General features: G+C 37.4%; 1 protein-coding gene across 3 annotated transcripts in view; it reads right to left on the reverse strand.

Annotated features, from left to right (window-relative positions):
- Window positions 1-8,642: 8,642 nt before the first annotated feature.
- The window catches only part of LOC115218460 (transmembrane protein 144-like), a 37,149-nt gene continuing 24,513 nt past the window's right edge, over window positions 8,643-21,278 (reverse strand). The window contains exons 7-11 of one of the 3 annotated variants that reach the window (XM_029788285.2): window positions 19,900-19,947; window positions 17,980-18,050; window positions 14,033-14,130; window positions 11,955-12,226; window positions 8,643-9,064 (exon numbers count right to left, since the gene is read on the reverse strand). In XM_029788285.2, coding sequence (XP_029644145.1) covers window positions 8,978-9,064; window positions 11,955-12,226; window positions 14,033-14,130; window positions 17,980-18,050; window positions 19,900-19,947 — 576 coding nt within the window. In that variant the 3' untranslated portion in view covers window positions 8,643-8,977. The remainder of the gene's footprint in view (window positions 9,065-11,954; window positions 12,227-14,032; window positions 14,131-17,979; window positions 18,051-19,899; window positions 19,948-21,278) is intronic. The other 2 variants (XM_029788287.2, XM_029788288.2) reach the window with 2 other exon arrangements.

Raw genomic sequence — 21,278 nt, forward strand, 5'->3', positions numbered from 1 at the left:
TGAAATGAGAAAGGTACTTACATTTTCATGGATAGCTCACTCTTGCAGTAGTGGTGTTGATGTCAATATTGGTGGTAATTTGTTATTGCTGTCAGCCATGAGAGTATAAATGAAATTCCATTGTAGGGGGAAATATTCTTTTAAAACTGGTATGAATGGTACTAAGCTGATGAGTACAAGGTGTTTTTCTTATTTGTAAAAGAAGGAAAAACTGTTTGCTGATGTTACTATTATTATTATTATTATTATTATTATTATTATTATTCCAACCTGGGCCACAGCAACAAAGTCCACCTGCCACACTTGATAGTCCATCACTGCCTCAAGGTCCCGGATACATTCCAGGACAGTGTCTGCAATCAAGTTGTCGATGCAAGTGCGACAAAGTTTTCCTCTTCTTACATCACCATGAAGTGGGTTCCATAAGACTGATTTGGATGCCAGGAGTTCAAAGTGGCACACACAGTGACCAGATAGTCACAGCTGTCTTTGCCTGATCTTCTTGCTAACTTTCAAGCAGTTCTCCATAAAGGCACTTGTTTGTCATATGTTGTTGCCATTTCATATTTAGGGCTCTTGTAGCATCCTTATGTAGCAGCCATCTAACCTGTTTGATAATTTCTTTGTCAGTATCCATGTATCACTGCCATATAATAGCATTGATATGACAGTTGCAATGAACAAATTTGCCTGATCTTGCTGTTATAGGCTTTTTTTAGTTCAGCATGGTTGCAGGGATAACATAAAGGCACTTGTTTGTCATATGTTGTTGCCATTTCGTATTTAGGGCTCTTGTAGCATCCTTGTGTAGCAGCCATCTAACCTGTTTGATAATTTCTTAGTCAGTATCCATGTATCACTGCCATATAATAGCATTGATATGACAGTTGCAATGAACAAATTTGCCTGATCTTGCTGTTATAGGCTTTTTTTAGTTCAGCATGGTTGCAGGGATAACATTCAATAACACATTTTAAATGATTTTCTGCACCCAGAACATCTTGCTGGTGATCATGCTTGATGAGAGTGGGATGAAGATCAACTCCTCTCATGATAAAATTTAAGAAAACAAAATTGCAAGAAAAGCCATGAAAAACATGAAAACTGGTATTGGAATATCAATACTTGCTAGTATACTGCTGTTGTTATCCTGGCGAAACAACCAGGAAATATTTGCAAAGTATGTTACTCTTTACTCTTTTACTTGTTTCAGTCATTAGACTGTGGCCATGCTGGAGCACCGCCTTTAGTCGAGCAAATCGCCCCCAGGACTTATTCTTTGTAAGCCTAGTACTTATTCTATCGGTCTCTTTTGCCGAACTGCTAAGTGATGGGGACGTAAACACACTGCCATCGGTTGTCAAGTAATGTTGGGGGGACACAGACACACAAGCATATACACACACACATACATATATATACATATATACGACGGGCTTCTTTCAGTTTCCGTCTACCAAATCCACTCACAAGGCTTTGGTCAGCCCAAGGCTATAGTAGAAGACACTTGCCCAAGGTGCCATGCAGTGGGACTGAACCCAGAACCATGTGGTTGGTAAGCAAGCTACTTACCACACAGCCACTCCTATGCCTATGTTGCAAAGAAATAATTCATCATAAGCATCCCTATTGGGTAACAATTCTAGAAGAAAACACAACACATTTACACCACAGAATAGGGTAGTTAGATGCCATTATAAAGTATAAAGTTGGTGGTAAGTTCACAACACACAAGAACACCTCTGAGAAAGCTAACAAAAATGTACAGAGATAGTATTCCAAGTGTTGAGGTAAATTTAATAATCTTGAAACACCAACTCAAGGCTCAGAATAAAACATTCTGCCACTGCAAAAAAATATTACAGCAAACTAGGATACAAGTTTGCTTTTAACTTACAAACTGTATGCAAAGACACTAGGGAGGAAAATATTGCAAGAAGAGTCCCTTCCCAGGGAGATCTAAAACCATTCTGGTTAAATGAAAGACTCTAAACTGTAAAATGGGTAGACATATCAATATCAACAGTAAAACATACAATTGATGTCAAAACTTTACTCAATGCTGTGGGAAAGCTAAATAATGGGAATACATCAGGAAGAGACTCCATAAGTCAGCTACAGTTATAAGGCACTGACATTTTATAGATAGTCATTTTATACATGTTTCAATAAACTATGGAAGACCAGAGAGACATACTGAACTGGTTTGCCATAACACAAGCAAACTTTGTGGCCAAGAACAAAAACATTGCTTTGACAGAGAATAACATAAAACAAAAGTGCATTTTGCACTAAAAAGCCAATATGAGAGTTGCTCTCATGGTAACTGTTTCTATTGCTTATATATATATAAGTTAATTGGCTAATTATATATATACATATATATAAGTTAACTGGCTAATTACAGCTGTCTTTAGCAGTTGAGTGTCCATCATTTACAAGACCAAACAAGGTTGAAGTCACATAATCTGGTGGTCTTGGCACTGGAGTTAGCAAGGATTTATCTCCCCACTTGAGATATAAACAGGAGTGCATTTGGCACCAAAAATGCCATTATATGAGTTGCTCTCATGTTAACTTCCACAATAAAGTGTGTTCTAATAGAACATCCACATTTAAGTGGGGATAAATGTTCATGGAACATTCCCATCAATATTTCTTCCAAGTACATACATAACGGACATGTGGAGTAAAAAAGAAAAGTCACTTACAGTTATAGAGTTTAGTTGCCCTGCAGGCGTGAACATCTCTTCCAAAGTCAGAGTAAAAGAGAATATCCGTAGAAAATTCTTTGAAACCTGCAGCTCCTTTAACTGGATTATAAATTTATAAATCCTAGAGAATATAAGATTTTCATGTAGAGACTGGCTAACATGAACTTTACACACACAATCTGCAAGTGAAACTGTAAAAATATGCAAGACTTTCCTAAAGTTCAATATGTTATAATAGTCATTCTTATCCAAACTCCAATTATTGATCTTTTGTACCTTTGTTAGAAACCTATTCCTTTTAGAAAGAATGGTAATAAGTCAAAAGACATACAGACAAAAAGAAAAGAAAACAAACAAATAAAGAAAACAAAACTCAAGTTACATTTTGGAAGATTTTTATATATAATTTAAAAATATAGATAACAACAAGTGAAGAATTTGTAATATTTAACAACTAAAGAATGGATATGAGAAGAAAATGGCCAAGGGAAATGGGACATCTGAAATGGAATATTTATGTTTGTCTGTGTTTATATATGTATATGACAATTATTCGGTAGCCATGATAAAACTCCGAGTTTCGGATGCCGCCATCTCTTCAGTTATCCGGATAACTGAAGAGATGGCGGCGTGGATTTCCACCTTGGTATCCAAGGCATTTTTCCGATGGCCAGATAACTGAAGAGATGGCGGCATGGATTTCCACCTCGGGATCCGAAACTTGGAGTTTTATCATGGCTACCGTGTATATATATATATATATATATATGAGAGAGAGAGAGTGAGTGAGTGTGTGCATTTGTGGTTGAGTATATGTAGAAATTGGAATTCAGGATGAAGTAAGTAAAAGAGAGGGCTTTCTCTCCAGGAGTATTGTTTTCAGTATTGTTCAATGTGAGAACAAATTGTAAGAAGGAAGATTCAGCAAAATTGGGAGAAATTATCTTTGAAAAGACTCATTTTTATATTTGAAGATTTGTCTGACAGTTTGTGTTTTAGATTTTCGTTGTTCAATGAATCCCAGTATTTGAAAATTAGCTCTATTCCATAAGTAAAAGTGAGAAACTTTTCTCCAGGTGCTCTAGAACGAGGTTTTGTTTCAACAACAGCAGCACCACTATCTGTTCTTCTTGGAGAGCATCAGTCAACAGAATTCAAACTGTGTTTGGGACTTTGAGGAGGAGACCTGCTGACATAAGTCTCCATCATTTACTTAGATCTCTGAGACTATTTGAGAATTAAGTAGTATATTTGCTGTTATAGACTTGACAGAATTGGTAGAGATGCAAATATTAGGAGGTTAAATGAAGATGTGTTGTGTGAGATATTGATGTAGGATGAGATGTAAGTGGGGTTGAGGTAATTCTCCAAGAATCCAGCCATATTGTAATGTGTTGGGGAAACTATGGAAAAGATATGTCAGTACAGTTTCTAGTCGGGTTAGAAAATGATAAATACAAAGGATGACTTTGGAAGGGTTAGAAATTGAAAGAAATGGAAGGCTTCGTTGTAACCAACTAATGCAGATAGGTGGCATGATACACAAACTGTATCTAACCACCTTCTTTATCTTTTGTGAAGAACCTGTACTAGAGGGCATATTATGAATGTCAGAGAGGAGGAGGAAATTGAGGGCAGAGATGCTAGGTTTGTGATTAAGAAGGAATGAATTAATGTTAAGGTAAAAGAGTAGGGATCACATGCTTTGGCTTGGATAAGGTGAAAGGGTTAAAATGTAGCACAGTAGAAATCAATTTTACACCTTATCATTACAGATGAACAGACACATAGAAGACCTCCTTTGATCATGAAAGACCATGGGATTGCACCTAGGAAGTTACCCTCCGAGGCACAAGTTTGAGCAAAGTTGCTTGGGGAAGGCCAGCAGTTTCCCATGCATTCCAACCTCCCCTCTCCACACCACCAGTGTTATCCAAGGGAAAGGCAAAGACCTATACAGCTTGGCACCAGTGACATTGTAACTTATTTCTATAGCTGAGGGAACTGGAACAATGTGAAATAAAGAGTCTTGCTCAAGAACACAGCTCACAGCCTGTTCCGGGAATCAAACTCACTACCTTATGATTGTCAGTCCGATGCTCTAACCACTGAGCCATCTGCCTTCACAACAAAACATACACATAACCTAGTAGATATGTGTGTGTATATGGGTTTATAATTTTCATTATCATTATCACCAACACCATCATCTTTCAACTACATCTAGGATGGATGAATGGGTCCCCACTACGTTCAACAATGAGAAAATTCAGTTGTTCAATCAACTGAACTACCTGTTCATTGGATAAGTGTGTAAGTGGCAGAGTATTCCACAGAAACATATAGCCTTATCTTAATTCTTTGGCAGTATTGATGCAACACAAAATATGACAGCTGTACCTTTTGAATTACAGGTATCCAATGAGCTTCAATGCAGTTTCATTCATAACATATGGGTGAAACCAAGGTTTTCGAAAATGACATTTACTCAAAATTGCCATGCAGTGGAATTGAACCTGGGACCTCATGGTTGTGTAGCAAACTTCATAACCATTTGACCACACTTCACTACAACTAGCACTAGTGTCATTATTGAAAGTATTTACAAATTATTCACAAATACATACACAACCAACAAAGACATATGCATACAAATAAATATCTATATTTATGCATGTATATTTACACAATGTGGAGGTGCATGGCTTAGTGGTTAGGGTGTCAACATCATGATCGTAAGATTGTGGTTTCGATTCCTGGACTGGGCGACACGTGTTCTTGAGCAAAACACTTCATTTCACGTTGCTCCAGTCCACTCAGCTGACAAAAATGAGTAACGCTGCAATGGACTGGCATCCCATCCAGCTGGGGAACACATACATACGCCATTGAAACCGGGCCCATGAGCCTGGCTAGGCTTTAAAGGGTGCATTTATTATTATATTTACACAATAGCAAATAAATAATTTTCAGATTTTTGTTTGCTTGTTAATGAACAATGGAATCATTATCAATTAGTGCCATTAACAATTAAAAGAAATTACAGAAGAAAATGGAGAATTGATGTGATAACTTCTAATGATATAAGCAGGACGTTATAATGGTAGTGACACTAGATGGCAGAATTGTGATATATCACTCTGCTTAACTTTGAAATTCTAGTAGAAATTTGTTGGTATTTAAGAAAGAAGAATTCCTCTTCTTATAAACACTTTTATTACTATATTTCTGCTGAAACATTTATGTATTTGTTTTGCAAGATTCCTGATGTGAAATTGTGTGTTGAAACAGATATTGTAATATTTTGGGACAGTCATTTTTTTTCTGCCAAATAAACACATGCACTGTATATTTGTTCTTCACTTCAGCTTTATTATGGTTCTTATTTTAATGTCTTTTTTGTTTGAAATCTTTTGTCACATATCACTGAAGAGGTCACAGGATGTGTGACAAAAGATTTCAGGTGAAGGACACTAAAATAAGAACAAAAATAAATCCCAAGTGAAGAATGACTATATAATGCATGTGTTTATTCGGCAAAAAAAAAAAGGAAAAAAATCCATCCTGAAATATAACACTATCTGTTGAAACACTTGTTTCAATTAATTTTGAAAATAATGAATTTAATAAAATAGCTTTGTTGTAATTAAGTTGGTGTATTTAGAAGATATATTAAATCAAATGGAAATTGTAGTTGTGATACCCATGCCGGAGGCACATAAAAAGCACCATCCAAACGTGGCCGATGCCAGCGCCGCCTTGACTGGCTTCCTTGCTGGTGGCATGTAAAAAGCACCAACTAATCATGGCTATTGCCAGCCTCCCCTGGCACCTGTGCCAGTGGCATGTAAAAAGCACCCACTACACTCACAGAGTGGTTGGTTTTAGGAAGGGCATCCAGCTGTAGAAACACTGCCAGATCAGACTGGAGCCTGGTGCAGCCTCCTGGCTTCCCAGACCCTGGTTGAACTGTCCAACCCATGCTAGCATGGAAAACGGACGTCAAACGATGATGATGATTAATATGAAATTTTGATGGAAGATTTTTATTTAGATCACTTTAAAATGAAGAATTTGTATGATAGAACTCAGGGTGATTTCAGGAGGGTTGGTATCAAAGAACAGAAAAAAGAAGAAAAAGAATGTTTTCAGCAGCTAATGTTGTGCTAATGAAGGAACTTCTCAGTGGTTGCTTCACATGCAAGAGATAGCAACCAAATCACCCTCATATCATACTCTACTGTCTTAAATAAGAGCATATTGAATAAGGTGGTCCTGAATGCATTGTACCATGGAAAAACCTGGACGGCCATGGCTAAACTGCCTCTTATTTGTACGTCAGCTTGATTAGAACTGACCCCGATGCTAAATAACTACAATAACATACTGGCCATTCTTCACGGCAATGCCATTACGGTCATTATTGCCGGGCACAGCTGATTACACCACCTGTTCTGGGATATGCGACCCACTTCCCCCTCCCCTTACATCTTCTGCTGCTTTACCCCTGACCTCTTTTTCCCATTTTTTCTGATCTCACTCCTTTTGTTTCTTTGTATTTAAATGTTCTAATAATATAAAAATGTCTTTTTCGATTAAAAAAATAATGAAAAAAAAAAAAAAGAATATGATGCTTATGTAGAGCACCAAAAACAAACAAGAATAATAGAATTAAGTAGATTATCCAACATGGATGAAGAAAATAACAGGGGAGGTTTAACTCATTTCTTACAATATTTCTACTGAAATATATATAATTTGCTTCAATTAATTATGAAAATAATGAAGAATAGTAAAATAACTTTGTCATTATGAAGCTATCATTTGTAATGTATATTAAAATATTTTGATTGAAGATTTTAATTTACATTACTTTAACCCTTTTGTTACCACATTTCCGTTGAAATACAGTAGATATATTTTAATAAATTTTGTCGTTAATCCTTTTGTTACTGAATTCCTGTAAAAATACTGTGGTGTTATGAGCTGTGATGAGCTATGTGGTGTTGGTGGAGGGGATTGCAGATGAGGTAAATGGAAGTGAAGACTACAAGGGCCGGTGGAAGAGCCACGGGGGCATGTGTGGGCAAAAAGCATATGGGGCAGTTGGACAAGAGACAGGAGCGTGCAAGGACATGTTTTTTTTTTCGACAGTGATCGCTCATCCCGCCTAGGTCAACAGGTATGGTCTCTGTATTTCTTTCTCCCATTTTCTTCTTTTTTCTGTTGTCTTTTTCCTCCATCACACTATAAGCTATTTCGGTCCATAACAAAAAGAAGCAAAGAAGGAGAAAGAAATACAGAGACCATACCTGTTGACCTAGGCGGGATGAGCGATCACTGTCAAGAGAAAAAAACATGTCCTTGCACCCTCCTGGCTCTCATCAAACTGCTAAACATGCTTTTTGCCCATGCATGCCCCCGTGGTTCTTCCACCAGCCCCTGCAGTCTTCACTTCTGTTTACCTCATCTGCAATCCTCTCCACCAACACCACATAGCTCATCACAGCCCATAACACCACAAACACCATAACTACAATGCCTTTGTTTTAATTGATTTATGGTAATAATGAAGAACTTAGAAAAATAACTTTTAATATGGAATTTTAATGGGAACTTTTTATTTACTTCACTTTAAAATAAAAAATCTGGTATCTTAGTTCTATGGATGGTATTGGGTGATTTGGTATCAAAAGGGTTAAGCTGCTTTTTGGAACATAAATCAACATGAAATTTTAATGGAAACTTTTTAATTTAGGTCACTTTTAAACATGAAGTATATATCACAGAACCAGGGGTGGTCTCAGGTGAGTTGGCATCAAAAGGGTTAAATAAATAGGATTGTTATTTATAAATTCCATTATAAAATATTTATACACTTACATAGCTAAAAGGCCCCAAATAGGGTGGTCTGCTCCAAGCATTATCTTTTAGAGCAGCATTATAGGTGTTTTTTTAAGAGGTGCTGAAGTTGGGGATTTAATAAATGCAGTGAAGTGGTAATGGGTGAAAGATGTGATGAAGAGGTGTGAGGGAGAGGTAGAAAGAAGGATGAATGAGAGACAAAAACTCCACTGAACCCAGCTGACCTCAGCGATTAACCAGTTTATATTCATGCTTAAAGAACTTTTTGAATCACCCTGTATAAATATATTTATGTATATGTGTAAGTAAACATATGTATGTATATACATATGTATGTGTGTGATATATATATATATATACCACTGCAAGAAGAATTAATGTTTATAACTGGATGTTTATTAATTCACTTTCGATAGTCCAGAAAGAACGACTGTGACTATTGTTAGACCGAATGCTAAAAACAGGATTAACATGTTTTTGAGTCCCTGAAATATAGAAGAGAGAAAATGGTTAACTTCAGGTGAAAAAAAAACAAAAAACTTATTCTATACATTTATTGTTACATTTGTAGTTGTTGTTGTCGACTTGATAGAAGACCACAAGATTATCCACCATCTTCATAACACCAACTTTGGCCACCCTTTTTCAATACGATATCTACAACCCACGTAGTTTTAATGTCCCCCTTTCCATGCTTGAGTCTATTAGGGCAGATTTTCTATGGCTGGATGCCCTTCCTGTTGCCACCCTCATCTATTTCCAAGCAAGGTAATATTTCTCCATAGCCAGACATGCTATTGCAGAATATTGGAAATGAATGACACCACTTGTATGAGTGTGACAATCATTCTACAACCATTACACAAGGTCAAGACAAGAAGACACAAACAACACATGCATAGACACACAGACATATATATACATTAAATGAACCTTCCTTGGTTTCTGTCTAGCACATCCTCATGTTATATTACCACACACACACACACATTCAGTAGTATGCTTTACCAGACATCTTAATATTTGACTGAGGTAGTTGCAAGCTTAAAATTCAACTCCAATTTGAAAACTGTGCCATAATTGTATTATCCACATAGGGACAGACTAGATTCTTACTAACTTGGATCATATATTATTAGAAATAATCACAAAACCAATTATTGATATTTTGAATGTATTATTTAATACATATTGGAAAACCTGGGACGAGGTGGTGAAGCACGACCTTCGAACTTTAGGTCTCACTGAGGAAATGACTAGAGACCGAGTCCTCTGGAAGTGTGCTGTGCGCGAGAAGACCCGCAGGACAAGTGAGTCCATAACCCTTGGCCTTCTACTTGGGATGGGCCAGCCTATGTATGCATACCTTCCCTTCTTGGGACACAAAACTCAACTTGTGAAGACCTGTTGAGGCAAGTGAGGATCAGAATCGAAATCGATCAATGGAAATTGCAGATGTGTTACCAGTGCCGGTGGCATGTCGATACTCTACTTGTGAAGACCCGTTGAGGCAAGTGAGGATCAGAATGGAAATCGATCAATGGAAATTGCAGATGTGTTACCAGTGCCGGTAGCATGTCGAAACTCTACTTGTGAAGACCCGTTGAGGCAAGTGAGGATCAGAATGGAAATCGATCAATGGAAATTGCAGATGTGTTACCAGTGCCAGTGGCATGTAAGAGAACCTTCCATTTCGCGACCGTTGCCAGCACCACCCCGTTTCGTGTCCGTTGCCAGCCTCGCCTGGCCCTTGTGCCGGTGGCACATAAAAAGCACCATCCGTTCGTGGCCGTTTGCCAGCTCTGTCTGGCACCTGTGCGGGTGGCACGTAAAAAGCACCCACTACACTCACGGAGTGGTTGGCGTTAGGAAGGGCATCCAGCCGTAGAAACACTGCCAGATTTGACTGGGCCTGATGAAGCCTTCTGGCTTCACAGACCCCAGTAGAACCGTCCAACCCAAGCTAGCATGGAAAACGGACGCTAAACGATGATGATGATGATGATGATATATTTCAAGTAGTTATGTAACAACAATTTGTTATGTGTCACCCTCATCAGTCAATTACAAACAAAATATTTGCCTCTAATCAACTAATGAGGATGATACTTATGTAGCAAATTGTTACATAACCCCTTGAAGCATATGTATTAAATAATGCATTCAAAATATCAAGGCTTTACTCTCATTCAACACAGCAGCTGCGGGCTAGAAGAGACCTTGTGGCAGGTCTGCACCAGATGGTCGAATGTAATTGGGAAAGATCTTCAGAGGTTTGACATTACCTTGGAGGATACAGAGAGGCTGGCATGGGACCGTCAGCAATGGAGAGCACTGATGATGCCTCTGAGACCACTAATCTGTGATGACCACAGCTGCATCAAGTAAGAGCATGAAGCCAAGAAGAAGCCAAGTGTGTGTGTGTTGGCTGGCCCAGGGTTATACTAGAAAATATTTGCTCAAGGTGTCACAAATTAGGACTGAACCCAAACCATGTGATTGGGAAGTGAATGTCTTAACCACACAACCATGCCTGCACCTTATAGAATGCCAAATTCCATAATCTATTGTGTCATAGAAATAACGTGCTAAAGCTTCTGTCTTTTAGCAGGGCATGTTAGCTTCATATAGTCAATACTATCCCAAATTGTCTATCAAAATGCAGGTATGGCAGTATGGTTGAGAAGTTGAGAAGCTCCTGTGTGTACATAGCTCGGAATGGTCAAAGCTGGAAGCCCTTTCATCAAAGGTCTACTCAGTTAAGTTTGAACTAAAACTAAATAACATTAGTAACAGTAACAACAAACATAGCAGTTGGTTATTAACTTTCTAAATGACAGACTCATCCAAGCTGAGCAAATATGAAAAAAAAAGTTTTAAAAAACAAAGAATCAGACATGGGTGTGTGGTAAAAAGGTTTGTTTCCCAACCACATGGTTTTAGGTTCAGTCCCACTGCATAGCACCTTTGGCAAGTGTTTTCTACTATAGCCTCAGGGTAATCAAAGCCTTGTGAATGGATTTGGTAGGTGGAAACTGAAAGAAGCCCGTCATGTATATATATATATATATATGTGTGTGTGTGTGTGTAAGTATGACTGTGTCAGTGTTTGTCTCCATCACCAATTGACAACTGGTGTTGGTGTGTTTACATCCCCATAACTTAGTGGTTTGGCAAAAAGAGACTGATACAATAAGTGCCAAACTTTAACGTAAAATAGTACTGGGGTCGATTCGTTCGACTGAAATCCTTCGAAGTGGTGCCCCAGCATGGCTGCAGTCAGATGACTGAAACCAGTGAAAGACAAAAGATAACCATAACAAAATAAAAAAATAAATAAATAAAAAAAAAACATTAAAAAAAATTGTAGTTTACCTTAATTTCTTTGAAGAGCAACACTCCCCATGCTGAGGCAATCAACATTGGCCCCGATGTGATAATGGGGAAGGAGACTGGTTCCAACAGAACGGCATTGGCCACGAAAAAGCAGGCCGTGGCAACACCCCACATTATTCCTGATATGATCCCTGGGAGAATAGCTTTAGGGTAAACTACTGGTTTGTTACGCATGAAAATAACATAGATACAGAAATACACTGATGCAGTCAAGTAAATCCCACAGTAATGAGCGAAAACATAGTCCAAACCTAGAAAAAAAAGAGAAATAAATAAATCATCATCATCATCGTTTAACGTCCGCTTTCCATGCTAGCATGGGTTGGACGGTTCAACTGGGGTCTGGGAAGCCAGAAGGCTGCACCAAGCTCCAGTCTGATCTGGCAGTGTTTCTACAGCTGGATGCCCTTCCTAACGCCAACCACTCCGTGAGTGTAGTGGGTGCTTTTTACGTGCCACCGGCACAGGTGCCAGACGAGGCTGGCAAACGGCCACGATCGGATGGTGCTTTTTACATGCCACCAGCCACAATCGGATGGTGCTTTTTACGTGCCACCGGCCATGAATCGGATGGTGCTTTTTACGTGCCACCAGCATGGAGGCCAGTCGGGGCGGCGCTGGCTACGGCCACATTCGGATGGTTCTCTTACGTGCCTCCAGTTATGCTAGGTGCAGGTGTGGCTGTGTGGCAAGAAGTTTGCTTCCCAACCACATGGTTCCAGGTTCAGTCATTCTACATGGTACCTATTTCTTTACTACCCACAAGGGGCTAAACACAGAGAGGACAAACAAGGACAGACAAACGTATTAAGTCGATTATATCAATCCCAGTGTGTAACTGGTACTTATTTAATTGACCCCAAAAAGATGAAAAGCAAAGTCGACCTCGGTGGAATTTGAACTCAGAATGTAGCGATGGGTGAAATACTACTAAGCATTTCATCCAGCGCGCTAACGACTGCCAGCTCACTGCCTTTCTACATGGTACCTTGGGCAAGTGTCTCCTACTAGAGCCTTGGACTGACCAAAGCCTTGTGAGTGGATTTGGTAAACGGAAACTGAAAGAAGCTTGTTGTGTATATATATAAATGGCAATTTCTGTCTTTGTCTGTCTGTTACCATTTTCTTGCCCAAACCAGGGAACCAATTTTCACCAAACTTTGTATACATGCTGAACTAACATCCAGTTCAATTATAGGCAAATTGGATTTCAATTTGAATCAATAATGGACCAACTATGGGAGTTGGGATATTACATGATAAAACGAGAGGGGTGCAAAAGTGTTAGGTTGAGGAAAATGTGGCATAATGAGGGTGACTGATATCAGGAGACAGGAAGAGATCGACACAGGGAAAGTGAGAGACAGACAGGGACACTTCCATATATATAAAAGAGAGTTTGTGTGTGTGTGTATGTTCCTTATGCATTAAAAAATTGAGTCACTAATGTTGACGTATGGGGTATCAAAAGATTCAGGAATCATATGACTACCAAATAGACTTTATTTTCATTTACAAAAACTTTACATTATAATCTTTTCTGTAAGTCAACTATCATAAACATTTTATACCATGACGACAACGTCACATTTTCTATATGAGTGTGTACCTTAATAGACATCCATTTCTCTATCTGTTATGACGAAATACAGTCACTCACTCTCTTGCTCTCTCACATGCCCATGTATATATACAAAAAAGATGTATGCATGTGTATTTATGTATGTGTATATGAAAGACATGTGTAAGACAGAGAGAGAGTGTCACTTACATATAGATGACAACACACACCTTCACTCACTCTATCTCTTCCTCTCTCTGTCTCACACACACACGTCCAGTTCATATATATGTTCATACATCATTCACTTTCTACTATCTTTCATTTTCTGCTCTCACTTCAAAGCAAATGTCGCAGTTTAACTTTCTCTTCTCTTTCAATTACTGTTCTCTTCAAAGCATAAAGAAATTAAAAATTTATATGGAAATTAATGAATACATTTGAAAACTGAGTTGCCGATTTTTCTGAAGAAAAACAGCTTTTTTTTTTCACCTACCATTAGGACTGGCACCAGAATAATGATCTTGAATATAGATAGCTGGAACAAAGTTGAGACCATACAAGCATCCAGAACCAATTGCTAAAACAGTACCTCTGAAATGAAGAAAACAATTGGATTACAGAAACATGAAATATTCAACTGGTGTCATCATCATCATCATTTAACATTCACTTTTCTCTGCTTGCATGGATTAGACAGAATTTGCTGAGGCAGATTTTCTGAAGCTAGATACCATTCCAGTTGCCAACCCTCACTCATTTCCAAGCAAGGCCAGACATGTTTTACTGTTTATCTTCTGTAATTTTGCATCCCAACCTGGACCATCTTGTATTTTTGTCCTTTTTTTTCTTTCAATGCTTCCTTCTTTATTTAAGATGTGTGTGATTCGAGGGAGATTTGGTGACTATTTCTGATACATTGAGCTCCTACCGAGAACAACCATCATTGGCTTGAACTGATATATTAACTATCATAGCAGCTATTTTACTTGCATGTTTAATTATTTCATATTTATATATATTTCTTTATTGCCCATAGGGGAGCTAAACATAGAGGGGACAAACAAGGAGAGATAAAGGGATTAAGTCGATTACATCGACCCCCCAGTACCTAACTGGTACTTATTTAATCGACCCCGAAAGGAAGAAAGGCAAAGTTGACTTCGGCGGAATTTGAACTCAGAACGTAACAGCAGTTGAAATACAGCTAAGCATTTTGCCCGGCGTGCTAACGATTCTATCAGCTCGCCGCCTTTACATATTCATAGCAGAAGAGAAATGGATGTTGTGATGTTTATGCCTTTCCCTGGAACATTACCTACAGGAATTATATGGAGTTAATACAAACAGAATCAAAACTGGTTCGAAAATGACATTAATACTAAGAAAGCTCAGAGCTGTGGATTAGGATAAATGATGGAACATCAAGAAAAATCACTTGCGGTATTCACCTGCAGTCATTTACCTTTTGGGTTCAAATCTAGCTGTTGCAAAAATTCACCATTTCATTTTCTTGAGTTTAAATCCTACAAGAGTTGTTTCCCCTATCAACATTTGGCCTTGTATCAAGTCATCAATTTGGATTGACGAAATCGTTAGAGTTCTCAAGAAAATGCTTTGTGATGTTCATGCTATGGCTCTTTACGAAGAGCCATAGCATTTATGTTCGAATCTCACCAAGATCAACCTTGCCTGGTAAACTTCTTGGGCCCAATAAAATAAGTTCCATCCAATATCATACATTTATATATGTTATATATTGTTCAAAATTCACAGTCATGTACTTGTGTGAGAAATCAATATGATAAACACTAAAGGTAAATTACTCGAAACGTTGAACATTATATTAAACAAGTGCGATCATGTGAATTTTTAAAGAATTATTCTCTTCTCTGCCAAACAGAGTTCGCACCCCCTACTTCCATTAAAATACAGCCTAATAACCTCATGTCGATGTTATATAGCATTACATCTTTTAATTGGCATTCACAGCTGGCTAAAGTGGTGACATTAAGCCTTACCTGGATCTTAAAAGAGGATCCGTAACCCATGGCTTTTATTGAATATATATGTGTATATATGTATAAACACACACATATACACATCCAATGAGTGAGAAGATGCTTGTACAAGTGTACAATAGATGAACACTAGATTAATGCTCAGAAATGTCCAAAACTCTTAAGAATCCAACTTTCTAATCAGGGTAAAAATAATTCCACAGAACACGAGTTGGCTATTAGAACAGTGTAGTCCAAGTGTGTAATAAAAACACAAAAGATGTATATATGTGGCATTATTATATCATTTATATTAGTTACAAAAGATGTGGTATAATTTACAAAAGGTGTAGCTCTTGTTGCTTTGCTAGTTATGTTTGTAATGAAAATACTACAGGTCAGCTAAGTAATTCGTCAGTCATAATTTCTATGAAGTTCAGACATAATGGAACCTCCCCCCCCCAATAACAGCAACATTACTTTGATGTATACGTGTCAGGGAAAAGGAATTGATTAACAGAGAGATGGAGACAAAACTAATTACAGTAGTTGTTTTACAGTATTTAATTTCATCCTACAACTTTTCTGTATTGAAGTCCCCCTGAGGTCAATTTTTGCCTTTCACCCTCACAGGGTCAGTTACAAAGGCATCTGCTTATAACTAAAGTCCATTCAATTGGCAGTATACTCTACAAAAATTAGCCAGGTTTCTAGTGAAATGAAATAATTGTTATGAAAATGTACAGGCTGGCATCATAGGTTAAGAGAGGATACTCCAGGAGAACTGATGTCTCACTGAAGTTTCATTTCTCAATAAAGGCCAATATTTCTTCACTGATGCCAATAAGAAAGGCATGAACATAACAATAAGACATTTTCTACACACCTTTACATCCAAGTCTAAAAGAATGAATATCAAGTGAACTTCAAATAATTACATGGAAAATTATGTAAGGGAGATAACTGACAGAATTTCTATATTTCAAATAAATATGTGCAGTGGAATTGAACTTGAGACCGCATAGTTTGGAAGCAAGCTTCTTAACCACACTGCCACATCTATTATAAACTTTTAAATATTTCACATCACTTATGCTGCTAATGCTGTATAGATAGGCATAAATGTCACTGTATCCCATTTCTTGTTATTGCAGTAATAGTAATGATATCCCAAAGATGGGTACTTTTGGTTAGACAACATCAAAGAACTGACTGTCCTGGTGAAAGGGTTAAATGAATGTTTATCCTTTCTTTTTAAATCAAGCTATGTTGGCAAAAATGGCAGATTCTTCAATTTCAGTGCGGTTTCTTAACATTCAATTGTATTCTAAGATTTGTGAGCTGAATTTTTTTTAATACTTAAAATATCAAATTTTTCTAGAAATTTTTGTAGTTTGAACTGTTTGATCTGTGATTACTTCTCATTATTCTTAGAAAATGTCCAAGTTATGGGAAAAAGAGTAATGAAATTATCTACTTTTAATAATATTTTAGTTGGTTAAAAAAATAAATTACTCAAAATAATTATCTCCCTTAGATGCTAACATTATTGTTGTCAAATTTCCTTCTGCAAATATTTTTACCAATCCATCCACCACAGCAGAAGTGTTAAGGCGGTCCCCCCACCGATGAAGAGGATTGGCCTGCAAGAGTTCTATGCTGGTGCAGTGCCACATTCAATGCACCCAGCACACACTGTAAAGTGGTTGGCATTAGGAAAGGCATTGAGCTATAGAAACCAAGCCAAATCAGACTGGAACCTGGTGCAGCTCTCTGGCTGGCCAGCTCTGGTCAAACCGTCCAACCCATGCCAGCATGTGAAATGGATGATGACGATATGTGTGTGTACACACACACACACACACACACACACACACATTAAAATAATACACAGAGAAACAATATGCACTAACATTTACATCCAATACAGTAACATACAAAAGTGAATAATTAATGGCGTGGCTGTGTGGTAAGAAGCTAGCTTCCCAACCACATGGTTCTAGGTTCAGTCCCACTGTGTGGTACCTTGGGTAAGTGTCTTCTATTATAGCCTTGGGCCGACCAAAGTGCGGATTTAGTAGACAGAAACTTAAAGAAACCTGTCGTGTGTGTGTATATATATATATATATATACATATACATCCTTAAATCCTTAAAAATGTTTTAGCCTGAAGGCCGCGCCCATGCTGGGGCACCACCGCTATATATATATATACATATATATATATATTTGTGTGTTTGTCCCCCTATCATTGCTTGATAACTGATGTTGGTGTGTTTACATCCCCGTAACTTAGCAATTTGGCAAACGAGACCGATAGATTAAGTACTAGGCTTACAAAGAATAAGTCCTGGGGGGGTCGATTTGTTTGGCTAAATGCAGTGCTCCAGCATGGCCACAGTCAAATGACTGAAACAAATAAAAGAGTAAAAGAGTACTTACAAAATCCGTTTTTTTGTAGGAGAGAGTTTATTAATAACAGTGATACCTTCATCGACTTCATCTTGGATTACCTGCAGGAAATAGAAAACATTGTAGAAATACAGGCTAACGATCCAATGACTTCGGGGCAACAGTCTCTTTAATGACAACACCTAAGAGTTGGCAGAGTCAGTGAAGTGCTGGACAAAATAACTTATGCTATTTTTTTGACATTTTGGGTTCAAATTTTAACCAGGTCCATTTTGTTTTATATCCTTCTGAAGTCAATAAATTAAGTAGAAGTTGGTAAAATATACTTTAGAAAGTGGTGCTTTAAGTAGGGTCACAGGCTAATCATTAAAACTAGTAAGAGAATAAAAAAAATGAAAGGCTTAAATATTAGGATACATTATGAACCACAATGAACAGAGAGCAAGCATGGCTTAATTGATAAAGAATAACTATTGCTCAGTAAGTAGAGGATAACTATGGCTCAATGAGCCATCTGGCTTGCCAGTCCTCAGTCAAACCATCCAACCCATACCAGCATGGAAAGACGTATGATGATAGATCATCCTTTAATGGCCCTAGAAAAGAAAATAGCACAGGTCTATCCAAAAAAGTTTGGCAACTGAAAAGAAGCAATATAGATTACTCGATTTCTTGGAAAATACTTTCTTCAGCTCCATCTTATAGACATAATAACAAGATCTGTAAATTATGCCTAGAAGAAAGTTACAAAATAAAATGAATGGTTTTCTTGTAAATTCGAGAGATGAAAAAGTCTTTCTCTTGCAGACATACGTCAAAATTCCTTTTTATTAAGCTTAAATAATCTTTCCACCTCCTTACCTTAACTACTTTCATCTTATTCCTTCTCCTTATAATTTAGTTTTTTGTATAATACCTCTCTCAACATTATTACTACCTATATATGATTTCTATTCTATAATACTCTCTACTTTAATTATCTTACACTACTTGGATATTCATATGTTATTCTACCTTCTCCCCATATATATTATGAACCTCATTTTTTTTATTAACTAGCAGGCGTACCTGGTGTTGCCCAGCACAGTTTGTTAAGTATGCCAGGTCAGCATAGTCTCCTACGAAGTAGAGCTATAGTAGAAGGTGCTATGTAGTGGGACTGATCCCAAAACCATGTGGTTGCAAAGCAAGCTTCTTAACCACACACCCATGCCTGATCAATCTTTACAAGATAATTCGTTAGTCACTTAGCATTAGCAGGACAGGTCATTTTGCTAATGTTCTATGCAGCAAGGTGTCCCAACTTAGTCTGCATTGAGAAATAATTCCAGGAATAAAATTAGGCATAAACTGCATAGCAATTAACTGATAAGTATTAGATTAGTGAAGTATTTAGGTGTTGGGGATTACAGCTGTAAGCTCAGGAGTTCAATTTCTGGGTTGGACAGTATGTTGTATCCTTGAGCAAGGCACTTCATTTCACATTGCTCTATTCCACTCAGATGAAAATGAGTAGTCTCATAGCTAAATGATGAGGGAATGTGCTAATCCTGAGATACACTGACATCTTGGTTCAAGGTGGGTGGGTGGAGTATTATTGTAATTCCCATTGCTTAAATACTTCAGTAACTGGGATAAGCTCTGGTCTAAGCAGCCTGTAAGTTTGAGACAGACCTTAACTAATTCTGGCTTTTAATTTAATTGGGTGGGGGGTAGCACCTTGATATAATCAATGATATACCTTAACATACAAAAAGTGCAAATGGCAGATTTAAAGTGCAATATAGACAATGACAATGGCAGGAAAGATGATACTGATGTCAAAAGTAATGATGGTGAAGATGATGATGACAATGCTGATGATGATGATGACCATGATGATGACAATGATGATGGTCATTTAAAAGTGCTTCACAAATATTCACAAGAAAATGGATTAGAATATCTTACCGGAGCAGAATTTGCAGAAGCAGTAATATCTGGGTCATATTCAATAACCTGAAGTTAAAAAGTACATGTGTGTGTGTGTGTATATATATATATTATATATATATATATATATATATATATATATATATATATATATAGCATGGAAAGCGGACGTTAAACGATGATGATGATGATATACTAGCAGTAATACCCGTTGTTGATCGGATAATTACTTTTCGTGTTTCTCAGGAACCACATTCAAAGTAATATTATATATATAATTTACTCCTCTTGTATGTGTGTATTTTTATAAGAGAAAAATAGGTAATAATTGAAGTAGAAAACAGATCAATTCCATACGTGAATTTCTGTTTGTTTATTATATGACAATAATAAATGAGCTGTATGTGTTATTTTATTGATTAATACAGTTATGGCAATTATTTGACACATACATGCAACTGCTTACAATAATAAAGATTACTGTATAATTTCTTCTAAGTTCATAATTTTTGGTTTACAATATTGAAAAAAATATGCCACCAATGATAAGATATAATCTCTCCAGCAACTAGTATAACTAGTATGTGAGGAATGAAGATGGTGCCACCTTTACCACAACAAGTAAGAATATTTGCCTCAGTACTGTTCCTCACAGGTTTGTGCAAAATTAATGTTATAACAATGCATAATAGGAGATGCATAATAGTTTCCCTTGAACCATTTACTTTCATTTTGGAGGCCGAACAAATGAACAAACACACAAACAGTCAGAATGTCTCTTTTATATATCTATAAATAAGATGATATAAGATCAGATAAAGCATAATAATTTCCCTAGATAAGAAGAAAAATCATTATAGTTTTCCTTGAACCATTTACTTTCAATTTGGAGGACAAGCAAATGAACAAACACACAGACAGAATCTCTCTTTTATACATATAGATATATAATATAGATATACATTGTGTGTTAGAAAAACGCCGCCGCCGTGGTGATCTCATTCTCGCCCACAACAAAATAAGCGGAAAGTGTAACCTCTCGAAAGAGCTGTTCTTCACTCCTGCTCCAGAGCGTCGGCTGCGGGGTCATTCCGAAAAGCTCTACCTGCGACGATTTCATCTCAATCGAAGGAGAGGAGCTTTCTCTGTCCGGGTGGCGGATCCGTGGAACAAGCTGCCAGACGAGATGGTGAAGATGCCGACGACCGCTTTGTTCAAAGCCTCCCTTGACCTCAAGTGGCCTGAACTCTTTACATGAACACCACCCTGTACTTAACTCCATGTCCCCCTACATGGCCTTGCTATTTGCTTTTGAGCCAAATTAACTAACTAACTAACATATATATATATATATGGCATAAAAACTGTGTGAAGGAAGACTTGAAGAAACTAGATAT

The sequence above is a fragment of the Octopus sinensis genome, linkage group LG13 (assembly GCF_006345805.1).
Source record: "Octopus sinensis linkage group LG13, ASM634580v1, whole genome shotgun sequence".
NCBI classification, from domain to species: domain Eukaryota; kingdom Metazoa; phylum Mollusca; class Cephalopoda; order Octopoda; family Octopodidae; genus Octopus; species Octopus sinensis.